The following is a 15,068-nucleotide window of genomic DNA, read 5'->3' as shown; positions in this document are numbered from 1 at the left end:
ATTAAGGGTCGGATGCTCAACCCACTGAGCAACCCAGGTGTCCCTGAGCAAGAGGCTTAAAAACAAAAAAAAACCAAAAACACTATTGTAAATATACAGAGATCTTATAATCAGAGCACACCTGGGGCGGGGGGGGGGGGGGGGGGGTGGGGAATAACAAGGCCAAATAACCCATGAAAGTACTCCCTTTTGATAATCCTATTTTCATAACCAAAAACGATGACACACGTTCTAAAAAGTAAGGCTGTACCAGTGTCCTCCTGGCCTAGAAGCCACCCCTCAGAGAGTGGAATTTGACTCTTTCATCTGTATCACAGAATGCATGCTTGATGCCTGGCATATAGAAGGGTTGTAATAAATGGTTGGTGAATGAGTGAGTGAATGAGTGAATGAAGAGAAGAGACACGAAACCACAGCTGTCAAGAAAAATCAAAGACCAGTCCGTGTCCTACTTACTTACCACACACTTCTTTTAGCTATGGTTCTAATCTTAAATGTCATCAGTTTTAATTTAGACATGTACTTATTATATTGTCATGATGACATCAAAACTACTAAAAATACTAAATAAAAATGGATCAGAAGAATGCTGTTGGAGAGTGTGGGAATAATTCTTAAAGTCCTGCCCTCTTTTGGTAGAACCGGTGTGGAGGTTTTCTAATGCTACGTTTTGACTGGGTCATTGTTTAATGTGCACTTTGCTGGTTTGTTAGATGGTGTTGGGGGAAAAGATGGTTATTAAGATGCCTTTTTTAAAACTAGGATTTCTTCTAATAATGTAACGGGTTCCCATATTGCTTTCTTATATGTTAGTGAAAAGAGAAACCAGATCTTTTCTCTTTTTATCTTCTGACCCTGTTCTTGTTTCTACTGTCTTCTTTAAAATCAAAGTTTATGCTTTTCTCTTTCATTTTACTACCTATTTTAAATAACTTTCTCATTCATCTCTCTTAAAATTCTAATAGCACTGTTCAGTTATGTAATTTTATTTATGAAGCCCCACTATGTGATTGTTTTGGGAACACTCAGTCTTTTTGCCTAGGGAACATAAGATGTTAAACAGTTCAGATGTTTTCCATAATGTATTATATCTGTGGAGCCTCAGCCATATATTATCAGGGAAAGACCTTTAATTCAAAGTTTGCCTACTTATTTAGAAGAATATAAGCAAGTATGCATCTACTATCACATGGTTGTGAGAGTCCCAAGAAAGTAATCTATACTTTTTAAGAGATGGTAGCTTATTTTTATGAAAATTCTATAATGCATCCTAAGAGAGCCTGATAATACACAAATAAAACCCTGTGTTCTGAAGGGCTTTGAGTACCTGGGTCAGTTAGCATGCTAATTTGGAGAACACATAATGAGAAGTGTCTTTTAAGAAAAAAAATTACAGCTTTGTTTTCCTTCCTTTCTTTAAGTAATTATATTAGTTATCCCAATAATCTCTAAATATATTTCCTTTGAAGTAGGTGGTAGAAATTTTCCAGGTCCCAGTTTATTATTTTACTTCTCATTTGTAAGGATAGAAACCTAAGTAAGGTATTGAGATTATCACTGATGGAGCAGTATTAGTACTAGAACTCCAGTTTGTAAAGATATTTTTCTTGTTACTAAGATGATAGAAAGCATACACTTGAAAATGAATACAGTTTCTTATGGAAACTAAGATGGCCCTGCTCTGCTGACTTGATCATATGACTTTCTCAGGCTCACAAGGGCAGTTATAGATTAACTCATTTGCTAAATTTGTACGTTGTTTCCAGACACAGACTTTGAATATACAAAGACAGATGAAACATGCTTTTTGCTCCTTAAGAGCTTGACTAATAAAGGGTAATAGTTGTATAAACAAGCAAATATTTCAAAATGACATAGTTCTTTGGGCACCTAGAACATAGTGCAGCTAGCTCTCCTTGGGAATATTCAAAGAAGGCTTGCTTAAGAGTGAAAGTTCAGTTGTGTTTTCAACAACAGCCAAGAGTTTTCTATAAGAAGATGATAGTACGAAGAAAATCCCAGAAGAGGAAATTGGTTTTTCTCTACTAGGAAATTGGGGGACGTATAAAATGGCTGCTTTGTGTGGCAAAAGAGGAGAGACTTGAGTTGGCCTAGAGTTGTGAAATCAATAATGTAAGTGCAAACCATGGAGGGGACCTTATGTTCTAGGCAGTATTTTGCCTTAGTTAAAAATTGGCTTTGTACTTGGACTGTTTAAATTAGAATCTCATTTCGTCCGTTGTTTCCTGTTTGCCCTTGGGTAAAACTTCATGTCTGTAAGACTCAGTTTCCTCTCAATATAGTGACAGAGCTTTTCCTATGGATTTTTGTGAGAACTAATTGAGGCATCTATTGTAAAAAAAACTTAGCTTGGCACTTATTACATGCTCAATAATATAGCTGCTTTAAAAAATTATTCAAAGCTAAAGAGTTTAAATTTTAAATTAAATTGTAGGATCTGGTAGAATTTAAAAGATGGAATGCAGGAAGGACAAAAAAAGGCAGGAGAACCAATGAAAAGTCTGATATAGGGGCACCTGGGTAGCTCACTTGGTTAAGCTTCCGACTTTGGCTCATGTCATCATCTCACAGTTTGTGGGTTCGAGCCTCGCATCGGGCTCTGTGCTGACAGCTCAGAGCCTGGACCCTGCTTCAGATTCTCTGTGTGTGTCTCTCTCTCTGCCTCTCCCCTGCTCATGCTCTGTCTCTATCTCAAATGTAAATAAACATTAAAAAATTTTTAAAAAGGTCTTATAATAATAATGTTATATACAGTAAATGAAAATACATTAGCTATAGTTACCTAATTAAAATATCTCAGTTGTTTCATTTGCCAATCTGAATGTTTCATCCTTTGTATAGCAGTTTTTTGCAGATCAAATAATGCTCTCCCAACCTTCCTTTCATGGATTCTTTTAACTAACACTATCAAATGAACATTGTTATGCTAAAGCCTGTAAATTCATCAGTCTTCAGTAAGACAATTAAGACATTAAGACAAAGTTCAAATTTCAGCTACTGTACATTTTTGAATGAGTATAAAAACTTTTAAATTATGTGCTTTGAATGGTCTTTTCTAGACTATAGGCCTGGACTAGCTGTCAGTTTGTATCAGGTCTTTAGTGAGGTAACCAGAGAGTACCCCTTCTTTTTTTTTTTTTTTTTTTTGCTTATTGCTACAGTGTCCTTTATGATTAACTGATAATATTAAGTCGAAACATCAGCAATTTTAATGTAAAGACAGGCAGGAAATTAAAAGATTCCTTCTACCTGAAGTCACGTTGACCTTTGCCTTATGTTGGTGTTTTGTTTATTGGATAAAATTCAGAATTAGCATTAACTATGAAAAGATGAGAGAAACTTTTATTTTTTTTATTTTTTAAAGTTTATTTTTATTTATTTAGAGAGAGAGAGCAGGGAAGGGGAGAGAGAGAATACCAAGCAGGCTCCGTACTGTCGGCACAGAAGCTGATGTGGGGCTCAAACTCACAAGCCATTAGATCATTCATGACCTGAGCCAAAATCAGGAGTCAGATTCTTACCCAACTGAGCCACCCAGGTGCCCCAGATGAAAGAAACTTTTAAAAGTGGCAAACTGGGGGGCGCCTGGGTGGCTCAGTGGGTTAAGCGGCCGACTTCGGCTCAGGTCATGATCTCACAGTTTGTGAGTTCAAACCCCACATCAGGCTCTGTGCTGACAGCTCAGAGCCTGGAGCCTGCTTCCAATTTTGTGTCTCCTTCTCTCTCTGCCCCTCCCCCACTTGTGCTCTGTCTCTCTCTATCTCTCAAAAATAAATGTAAAAAAAAAATTTTTTTTAAGTAGGAGATTGGAACACTTACAGGCAATGATAATTGCCTAATGTTGGGATAAGCATTAGCTTTGTTATATCCATTTTCTATGTGTGAAGTTCAGCAAAACTGTTACAACTCTCCTGGGAACATGAATTCTTTTACTTACCATTACACTTACATGTAACTATCCTAATATATGAATTCTTTCACTTACTGTTAACACTTAAATGTAATGGGAGAGAGCTGGTCTTGATATTCAGGTACCAGTTGTCTAGTTTACATGTGAAAATAAGTAAACGTGTCTTCATCAATTTTTGTAGTAGACTAATCTCTGCCCCTTATAATTTTAATTTACAGATTTTTTTTTTTTTTTGCTTATGAAAACTAGGACATTCTGATTTTTTGTCAACTTTGTTTTGACAGAATACTCCCAATTTAATCTCTGTTTTTAAAACCCTCTCTTTAGTCCCCCAGGTTCTTCAAAGCTGTACAGCATTCATTGAGAGATATGGCATTGTGGATGGAATATATCGTCTCTCTGGCGTTGCCTCTAATATCCAGAGACTACGGTAAAAACTTATTTGGCATTTTCTTTTTCGTTCCTGTTGTAATTTCTTAAAATTAAATTATTTCAAAATTAAGGCACACTGATGACCATAACTTTCAGTAATATAGTCTGGATGAAGTGGGAAATAATATCCATATTGATTTTTGTAAATGTTTTCCTAAATGCCATTTCTTCATTTGTTCTATCAGAAAACCATGTCTCCTTAATCTCTTCAATTTTATATTTTGTCTCATTTCTATATTTGGAGATTTGAGCAAATTTCAAAGTTTGCATCCATGAAAAAAATGAGACGACAATTTCCATTGTACTAGAATTATTCTTCTTAATTAAAACTGACGAGTGAAACTTCTTCTGTTGAACCACTCTTGCAGCCCAGGAATCAATCACACTCGATCGTGGTGAATGATTCTTTCAGTGAGCTGTTGGATTTGGTTTGCTAGTATTGAGAATTTTTGCATCCATGTTCATCAGAGATATTGGCCTATAGTTCTGTTTTTTAGTGGAGTCCTTATTTGGTTTTGCTCTCAGAGTAGTTCTGGCTTCATAGAATGAGTTTAGAAGTTTTCCTTCCTTTCTGTTTTTTTTGGAATGTATTGAAAAGATTGGTATTAACTCTTCTTTAAATGTTTGGTAGAATTCCCTTGGGAAGCCATCAGGCCCTGGACTTTTGTTTGTTGGGAGGTTTTTGATGACTGATTCTATTTCTTTGCTGGTTATCAATCTGTTCAAGTTTTCTGTTTCTTCCTGTTTCAGTTTGGGTAGTTTATATGTTTCTAGGAATTTACCCATTTCTTCCATGTTGTCCACTTTGTTGGCATACAGTTTTTCATAATGTTCTATTATAATTGTTTGCATTTCTGTGGTGAAACTTCCTCTAATCCCCTTTAACACTAGTTTTGTAGCACATATACAAGTTATGTATTCTACGTCCTCTCCCATTATCTTCTCAGAGACAAAAATAGTGGTATCCGTTATACCAGCAATATAAATTTTATTTTCTCTTAATCTCTTAGATTCTAGTCTGTTCTTAATATGCTCTTATCCTTCATTTTTCACTGTGCTGCACAGTGATTGCCATTATTCTACACAGATTTTAATATTCCAATTGACCACAGAGCTCCTCTCTATTTTCAGGAATACACGTTTGTAAAGTACTTAACCTGATTCTTGTACTGAAGATAGTTTCAGTCTTCAGTGTCAGATGGAGCAGATCCATTGTCCACATACACTAATCCTCTAGGTTGATAAGTAGTCCCATGCCCGTCGATTAATATTAATTAACCTCCTGGAGAGTGAGCCTAACTTGCCTTAGTATTCTAAGCACAACTTACATTTCACTCACTTTACACTATAGATCTTACTGGCTATTCAAATTCAGTTAGCTAGAAATTGCTTTATATTGTTCTGGCTTCCTTATCCTCCTTCAATAAAGTATTCCTGAACTATATACTCCTGAGGGATTTCTGTACAGAGTTGTTCATGGACCAGCTGCCATTCAGCCCTACTGTCCAGAATTGCCAAAATATTAGATATTCAAAGCACTGGAAATTGGGAGTTCTGTTTTCAGATCTATGTGTTAAGAGCTGCTCATCCATACATGTTTCAGAGGTTGTTGTCCTTTGTAATATTAGAGCTATGCCCATAATTTCCACTTAGAAAAACACTTCTCTTATGATCAGACATCCAGTTACTGCTGAAGTCCAAACATAACCTACATAAAATACAATCACTTGAATAAAACATTAACTATGCTTTCTGTTTTAAGTCCTATATTTGCTTTTCCTTCAATAAAATAATTGTATTTTGTCTCTCGTTTGTTAGCCATGAATTTGACTCTGAACATGTCCCCGACCTGACTAAAGAACCTTATGTTCAAGACATCCATTCCGTGGGCTCCCTCTGTAAGCTGTATTTTCGAGAGCTCCCAAACCCTCTGCTCACCTACCAGCTGTATGAGAAATTTTCTGTGAGTACAAGTCACTGCTAATCAAGTTCTCTTTGGAGTTGTGCTGTGATTTTATGTCAAACGTGCAAAGATTGCCTTGGTCATGTAAGAAATAGTTCTGTGACTAAAATACCTCCTTCAAAGAAAACAGAAAACTGTTATTGATAGCTAGTCCATAGTCTTCACTGTTTTCACATGTGCATACATTTAGTTTCTGACTTTGGCCCACTAATCTTATCATCCTCAAATTGGTTACCATAAAGTTTTAAAAAATTATCCTTTAATAGATTTCAATGTCCATACAGTATGGAAACAAAGTTTACTTTCTTGATACTATATAGTTCCTTGTCGTTCAGTAGAGTGAGAACTGAATTGTAAGTGAATAGCTTAAGTTTCTACCAACAAAGCCTACTAGTCTGTTTCTCATTGTGATTGTTGCAGGATGCTGTTTCAGCAGCAACAGATGAAGAAAGGCTGATCAAAATTCATGACGTCATCCAACAACTGCCCCCTCCTCACTACAGGTAAATGACGTGTTGTAGATATCGCCCAAGAGTACAAGTCAGTTGATGCGAAGAGTGGTGTTTTTCTTTGGTTTTCTAAGTACTAAAACTTCCATGGAGTTCTGTTTAAACTTCTGTTTGTTCATACATTTATGTTTGTCTGTGTATCCCAAGGCCTGGCACAGTGCTTGGCATCCAGTAGGCACTTAATAAAAGTTGAATTAATGAACAAAAATAAATGAACAGATTGATAGTTGACTAAACCTGTTTTTGGGGGGGGGTGGTTGTTTTGTTTTTTGTCTTTTGATACCCTGAGAAATACTGGTGTATGATCACAAGTGTGAATACTTGTGATTGCTTGAATCCAAAGTAAGATACAGTGCTGAGTGCCTGTTTACTTCCAACCCTCTTACCTTTTTCAAAAGGTGTCCAAGCTACATAGAACCACAAAATGTAACAGGGGTCTCAGAATTCCTCCTCAGGAGACTCTCAGATGATCTATAAACCTGTGTTTTGTTTTAGGTCTTGTTCTTGTTTATTGTTTTTGTTGCCATTGCTACTTTTTAAGACCCAATTTAATTTGTATGTTAGTTTGACTCTAAGAAATAGTTTTGGTCATATCAGAGAAGACCAGAATAAAATTAAAGATGACTGCCATTTAGTGAGAGAAAGAAAACAGTATGAACCATAGGTGATAATATGCAAAAAAGCAAAAGGTAAAATTTTTAAATTTCAGTCATTGACAAAAAGTAAATGCAGTAGATGTTTTAGTAATACACGAATTAAGTAATTTAATACTTTTTTTAAGAATCACATTGGTCATATATGTATTTGAAAACTCAGCACTAAATTTGGCACTCAACACTAAAATTTTTAATCAACATTAAAAATTAGCATATTTTTTTTAGTCAGCACTATAGTTGTAAATCATGATAATCAAGAGCCAGAAGGTAACTTGGCCCTGACTCATAGCCTGTGTTAAGAGGAATGTGAGGGAATTAGAGGTTCTTAACGACCCATTGAAGAGTGAAAAAAAAACCCAACAACACAAAAGAGCTTTTGTGAAGGAAGGTCAAGAAATGAGGTCTTCAACCCTGAAAAAGAAAGCTGAGGAGACAAATCTGATAATACACAGTTATTGAAGAATATTTAAGGAGGAAGACAACTTTTTTTTTTTGTACTTGCCAGAAAAAGAAACCTAGTGCAATATAATGAATATTAGCTTTGATAGATGGGAGTTTTTATTTGCATGTTCATCACTTCCTATGTGACCTCTCCAAGCACTAATATCCATGTGTGTGAAAAGAATACTAATAATCCCTTCTTAAGAGGATTTTTTTGATGTTATAATGAGATCCAATGTGCGAATGAGTCTGGCCCAGAGTATTTTTTTTTAATGTAAAACACAGCAAGACAGATGATTAGAATTAGGCCAAGACTTCTTGACTTTGTTTTATAGGAGGTACCATATAAATATATCTTTTTTCTCTAAATTAAAAAAAAGATCAATATAATATATATGTACATGGTTTTAAAAAGTCAAATGGTGTGTACAGATGACTATTTTTCACTGTAAAATGAAAAATGCTCCACAACCCCCCTTCCTAATTTCTCCTTGTTCTCTATTTCTGAATAGCATGCGTATGCTTTTATTTCTTGATTTTTCATTTTTAGATAACTATTTTTACCTTCCTTTTGTGGTGAATAAAATTTAGCTCTCTTATCACCCCCACCCCAGTACCACACAAACTCACACTTCCCCTTCTTTCATGTTCAGAGTCTGGTTATGTCAGCATTTGGAGTTAAACCAGTATTCACTGTCTATATTGTAGTGTTACAACCATGTAACTGTTATTCATGACTGCACATAATAGGTACTAGACTTTATTTCCTTTCTGGAATAACTGTGTGTGTGTGTGTGTGTGTGTGTGTGTGTGTGTGTGTGTGTGTGTGTAGCAGATGCCCATTTTTGGCTTGCTAAGTTTCTGTTCATCACTAGTTTATCCCTGAAACTCTTTCACAGGACTATAAATGTTCTGTCAGTGTGTTCAGACTTATCAGGCAACGTGTTTGGTTTTTTTTTTTGGTCCCGTGAAAATATCCCTGCTGGAGCCTTATGCCCCACTACTCAGTACCTCAGTCCAGGCTGTTTGCTCTCTAGATGTGCAACACTGTGAACTCTTAACCCTCATTTTGGAAGTTCTATTCATTGCCTCCTGCAGGATCTCTTGTTGTCATCTCCTTTGTTTTTACTCCCTGCTTTGTAGTAGACATCTTTGGAAGCTTCTCCAGGAAAGTCGAACGGGAGGTAAATGTGTTGAGACTTTGATATGAAGATGCTCCTATTCTACTCTTGTATTTGATTGGTAGTTGACTATAGAATGTTAGCCTGTAAATAATTTTTCCCCATAATTTTGATGGTATCACACCATTGTCATCTAAGCAAAAATGCTGCAGCCATATGACATATTTTGTTTTGTTTGTATCCTTTCTGGATGCTTTTGAATTTAGAACCTACCTAGTGTTCAGTTTTCACATTGACCCATCTTGGAGTGGGTTCTTTTTCATTCTTTGCTGTGGACGCTTGGTAGGCTTTCTCCATCTGGAAACTTCTGGGAAGTTTTCTTGTTATTATTTCCTTGATGGTTCTCATTGCAGCTGAAATCCCATCCCTTTTCTTTATTCTCTTTCTGGGTTTATTGTAGCTCTTGAACTAACTCTTTCATTTTCTCACCTTCCTTTGTCAGTTTCCACATATGGATTTCCTCCATCTCTTGATTTACAAGAAAGTTATTTCCAGGAACAAACTAAACTTTCTTCCTTCCTTCTGTCCTTCCCCTGTACCTTCCTCCTGCCCTTTTTTGTTCTACTTTACAGCATCCTGTTCTTATCTCATGGAAATAATCTCTGCTCTCTAGGAGAATATTACTGGTAATTATAGGTTTTGTTTTGTTTTAAATTGTTCTCTGCTTGTCACAGTATTTGTTCCTTCCTCATTTGGCAGCTTACCCTTATCAAGACTGCAAAATATTCAACAGATTTATGGAAGCAAGAAACAAAAATTCTTTTTTAAAAAATCATGTTTTATAAGTGTGATAGCATTTAACTTCATTATGATTTAAAATAATCTGCCATGAACAGTTATAGAAACACTTATGATTGGCTTTAGTTAAGCTTACATTTTAAATGATATTTAGTGAAAGTGGTGCAGGGAAAGAAACTATTAAACAAAAAAACTTAATAGTGCTGTAGACACCAATCTGTACATTTTGCAGAGGGAATCGAGAGTACTGGTTAATATTGTGGGTGAATTAAGAGAACATCAGTAATATATATGGACAGTGTGTATTATGTGTGTGTGTATATATGTATATATGTATACATATATATGAGATATAGTATATGTGTATATATATTTTATGTATGTATACATATATACTGTATACACATGTATACATATATTAGTATAGTATATATACAGCATGTCTAGCATATATATGTGTACATACTAATATATGTATGTATATATACTGTATATATGGTATATGTGAATAATTATGTCAGCAAACTAAAATATATGGTACATAAAATATATAAAACATATATTTAATATAATTAAACACTATTGGCAAGGTGCTATTCTTAGAATACAGTGATAAACAAGATAGAATTCATTACCTCAAGGAACTGAAGTTTTAGAGGGGCTATGTATAGAATAGGCAATACTGTATATATATCCATATAAATATATATAATAGACAGTATATATGTATATATTTCTCATCTGGTAAAGTATGTATGCCTCCTATATTTTTTATTTTTATATTTTATATAAATAAATCTCCCAACATAAGTTTTATTTATATCCCCTACATATTTATCCCCTGTTGTGTAGTACATTTATGTCACCTGTTATATATAATGTCTCATTATAATGTAGGGACTTTGAAGCCAAACTACCTATATTAGCTATGTGACCTTGTGACCTTGGGCAAGTTCCTTTGCCTCTTAGGCTCACTTTCATTGTGTCTAAAATAGACAATAATAGTACTTTTCTAGTAGGATTATTATGAATATTAAAGGAATAGAACTTAGGACAAGGCCTGTTACATAAGTGCTATTTATATGAGTTAATTACCCTTATTGTTATTATGTATATCTGTGCATTTGCTTTTTTATGTTTTATCTATAATGTGTGTATGTATGTATATGCACTCACATACATATGTATCTTCTGTAGAAGCAAGAAACAAATTATTTTTTAAATCATGTTTAAATAAAGTGTTTATACCATTTAACTTCATTATGAATTAAAATAACCTTGCATAAACTTTACAAAAACACTTAAAATTGGCTTTAGGTAAAGCTTACAATATATATTCATATATAACTTTTATATATTATGTTTATCTCCTCTAACTATATTCATATTTTTCCTACACAGTATATATTTTCCTTTATTATACAGATATAGATATTTTTCAACAATATATAGATATTTCCCTTACTAATTACATATGTAGCTCCCTTAGTTATTTAATCTTCCCTGTTGAACATTATATACTTTTACCTGCTATATATTATATATTGTACATGTATTGTACCATATATCTGTATAGAATATATATCTATATATATTTATATGGATATATATGTATTGTTTGTTTTATAAACACAAGTTCCTTGAGGCCATGAATTCTGTCTTGTTTATCACTGTATTCTCAGAATAGAACCTTGCTAATAGTAAATGTTCAATAATATATATTGAATATATATATTATATATTTTATGCACCATGTATTTTATAGCTTGCTGATATATGTATACATATATAGAATGTATATCCTAATATTATTTTCTTTATTCCTAATATATATTACCTACAATGCATGCCCACATGTTTTACATATATTGTTTACTATATACATATTTCCCATTCTATATAATATATAATTCCTTGTGATAGATCTCCTGCTATCTAATGTGTTTTTATATTCTAGCATCCTCTACATAATTTGAGTGTTAATCTCCTGTTATGTATCTCTCTCCATCCAGACTTTTTAAGATTTTAACATTCTCATTTCCTAATTCCTTAAATTCTTGAAAAACATGATTTTTGATAGTGTTCTCTTATGTTATTTAACCTTTTCCCTAATGTACCTATCTGATATGTTTTATGGTGTTTTTAAGTTTTTAGTTTAATTCCAGTATAGTTAGGCATACAGTGTTATATTAGTTTCAGGTGTACAATATAGCGATTCAACAATTCTGTACCCACTTACTCAGTGCTTGTTGTGATAAGTGTACTCTTCAGTCCCCATCACCTATTTCACTCATTCCCCCCACCCACCTCTCTAGTAACCATCAGTTAGTTCTCCATAGTTAAGACCCTCTTTCTTGGTTTGTTTCTCTCTGTTGTTGTTTTTTTTTTTTTCCTTCACTTGTTTATTTTGTTTTATAAATTCCACATTTGAGTGAAATCATGGTATTTGTCTTTCTGACTTATTTTGCTTAGCGTTATACTCTCTAGCTACATCTGTATTGTTCCAAATGACAAGATTTCATTCTTTCTAATGGATGAATAATATTCTTGTGTGTGTGTGTGTGTGTGTGTGTGTGTGTTTGTGTGTCTCTATATATACATACCACATCTTGTTTATCCATTCATCTACAGATGGATACTTGTGCTGCTTCCATAATTTGGCTATTATACATAATGCTTCAATAAACATAGGGGTGTATGTATCCCTTTGAATTTGTGTTTTGTATTTTAGGGTCAATATCCAGTAGTTTGATTATTGGATTGTAAGGTAGTTGTATTTTTAACTTTTTGAGGAACCTCCATACAGTTCCACAGTGGCTACACCAGTTTGCATTCCTTGGTGGAATTTTTCCCCCCAATTTTGAACATTACTGTGAGGACCACCCATTTACATGAATCTTTGTGAAAATCTAGATTTTTTTTTTTTTTTTGGATAAAGACCTGACAGTGGAATTCTTGGAAATCAAAGGGCACTAAAATTTTCTTCCCGATATGCCAAAATTTCTAAGCTGTGAAGATTTATGCAGTGTGTGCTCTGCTGAATACGACAGTGCTCACTCACCTCATGGCACTGCTGACTAAAATTCTCCATTAGCTTTTAAAAACATTTTTACAATTAGATATGTGAATAAAATGGGATCTTTGGTTGTTTTGATTTGCATTTCCTATAAAGTATATTTGTGAAGTACTTTAATATCTCCCTTCCTTCATCTACCCACCACCCAAAATTGTAAGATTTTACATGTTTTCTGAACACATTTCTCAAGCTTCCCACCTGTACATGGTCTCCAGACCAGCCCCACTTCTGTCTGTGTGTCTGCCTTTCCTACTTAAGAATGTTAGGAGGGAACGAAAGTTCCACCTGCGGTTGAAGGAGCAGGGACTTTGGAGCCATGCTGACCTTGATTTGAGACAAGCACTTCTTGTCTTTGTAACCTGGGCACACCTTGGCTCTCTCCTCCATAAAGTGGGGAGTGGCAACACTGTGCTGGGTAGGGCTATTAGGGGAACTTGATGAGATCCCTGTAGAAGCATGTTCAGGGCTCCTGGGTGGCTCAGTCGGTTGAACTCGGCTGACTCTTGATTTCGACTCAGATGATGATCTCATGGTTCCTGAGTTCAAGCCCCCTGAGTTCAAGCCCCTGTCTCTGTGCTGACAGCAAGGAACCTGCTTGGGATTCTGTCTTTCTCTGTATCTCTCTCTCTCTCTCTGCCCCTCCCCTATTCACTCTCTCACACTCTCTATCTCAAAATAAATAAATAAAACATTTAGAAAGAAAGAAAGAAAGAAAGAAAGAAAGAAAGAAAGAAAGAATCTTCAACAGTGCTTCTAGCTGCCAGCCTCTTTCTTCTCAGATTCACATTGGTCTCTTGGTCTCATATGCCAACCACAGTTTAACTTTCATTACTGTTTCATACAACAGTCTAAACTTCTGTCTCCTATTTATTGTCTTTAATGGCTTCAATCCCTATACACTGTAGGTAGGGGCACTTTGAGAAATGTAGGTAATACCTCTGTGTGTTTATCTGATCTCACTTGCATCTAAGCTGATCATGTTTTCTTTCCAAAACTGTTCTGCCCTGTTATTTTAATCTCTCTCTATATACATAGAATTGTTTAAGTAAACCAAATAAGATAACCCAGGATATTAGGATTTTGGAATAGGCTTTCTCTTCTAAAAGCACATTTTTTACTCAAATATTCTCTGTCCTTGGTGCCCACTGCAATTCTTCTTTTAACTGTTTAGGCTTGTGTAATACTGTTTTCTTTTATAAAAGAAAAGTTTAAGTCCTCTCCTGTTAGCGTGTCTGTTACAAGTAGAATATCATAAGTTCATGATATCATGTGTTGAGAAATTAGCTTTTATGGAGGACTTACTTCACTGGTGTCCTTGAAACTAGATGTCTGATATTGAGGAGGACACCTTTTGGGATGAGCACTGGGTGTTGTATGGAAACCAATTTGACAATAAATTTCATATATTGAAAAAAAAAAGAAACTAGATGTCTGACAGCCAGGAGCAAATATTCCTAAAGATTTTCATTCATTCATTCATTTTTTTATTTTTTAAAAATATGTATTTTTGAGAGCAAGAGAGAGAGACAGAGTGTGACCGGGAGAGGGAGAGAAACACTGAGTCTAAAGCAGGTTCCAGACTCTGAGCTGTCAGCACAGAGCCCAACTCCGGGCTGGAACCCACGAGGAGTGAGATCATGACCTGAGCTGAAGTTGGACGCTTAACTGACAGAGCCATGCAGGCGCCCCTCCTAAAGACTTTTAAAAACTAAGACTGTTTTTTAGAACCAGTCCTGTCAGAAACGTTCATTTCTTACTGCATCTGCCTTACACTTTTTTCTTAGAATTCTGTAGATGTGATTACTGTATGCAGAGTATGTAATTCATAATATTCTTCTGACATTTCTGTGGTAATAATAATATTCAAACCTAAACAGCAACAAAAAAATTTGCTGGAGTTTGTATGGTTTCTTTTTCTATTCTTCTATTGAAATCTTAAAAATTAATTAGCACTTTCAGTCTCTAAACTGCTACATACTGTTTCTTTTTGTTAATACGTTCTATTGCATTTTCCAGAACGCTGGAGTTCCTGATGAGACACTTGTCTCTTCTAGCTGACTATTGTTCCATCACAAATATGCATGCAAAAAACCTAGCAATTGTTTGGGCTCCAAACCTGCTAAGGTAAGATGCATTTGACT

General features: G+C 34.9%; 1 protein-coding gene across 6 annotated transcripts in view; it reads left to right on the top strand.

Annotated features, from left to right (window-relative positions):
• ARHGAP32 (Rho GTPase activating protein 32) overlaps positions 1 to 15,068 on the top strand; it is a 198,658-nt gene that overhangs the window by 160,861 nt on the left and 22,729 nt on the right. For all 6 annotated transcript variants that reach the window (XM_042904540.1, XM_042904539.1, XM_042904541.1 and 3 more), the window contains 4 exons: positions 4,259 to 4,361; positions 6,182 to 6,326; positions 6,747 to 6,829; positions 14,944 to 15,051. In XM_042904540.1, coding sequence (XP_042760474.1) covers positions 4,259 to 4,361; positions 6,182 to 6,326; positions 6,747 to 6,829; positions 14,944 to 15,051 — 439 coding nt within the window. The remainder of the gene's footprint in view (positions 1 to 4,258; positions 4,362 to 6,181; positions 6,327 to 6,746; positions 6,830 to 14,943; positions 15,052 to 15,068) is intronic.

This window comes from Panthera leo, chromosome D1 (genome assembly GCF_018350215.1).
Source record: "Panthera leo isolate Ple1 chromosome D1, P.leo_Ple1_pat1.1, whole genome shotgun sequence".
In the NCBI taxonomy this organism is placed as follows: Eukaryota; Metazoa; Chordata; class Mammalia; order Carnivora; family Felidae; genus Panthera; species Panthera leo.
This window is presented reverse-complemented; position numbering and strand designations above follow the sequence as displayed.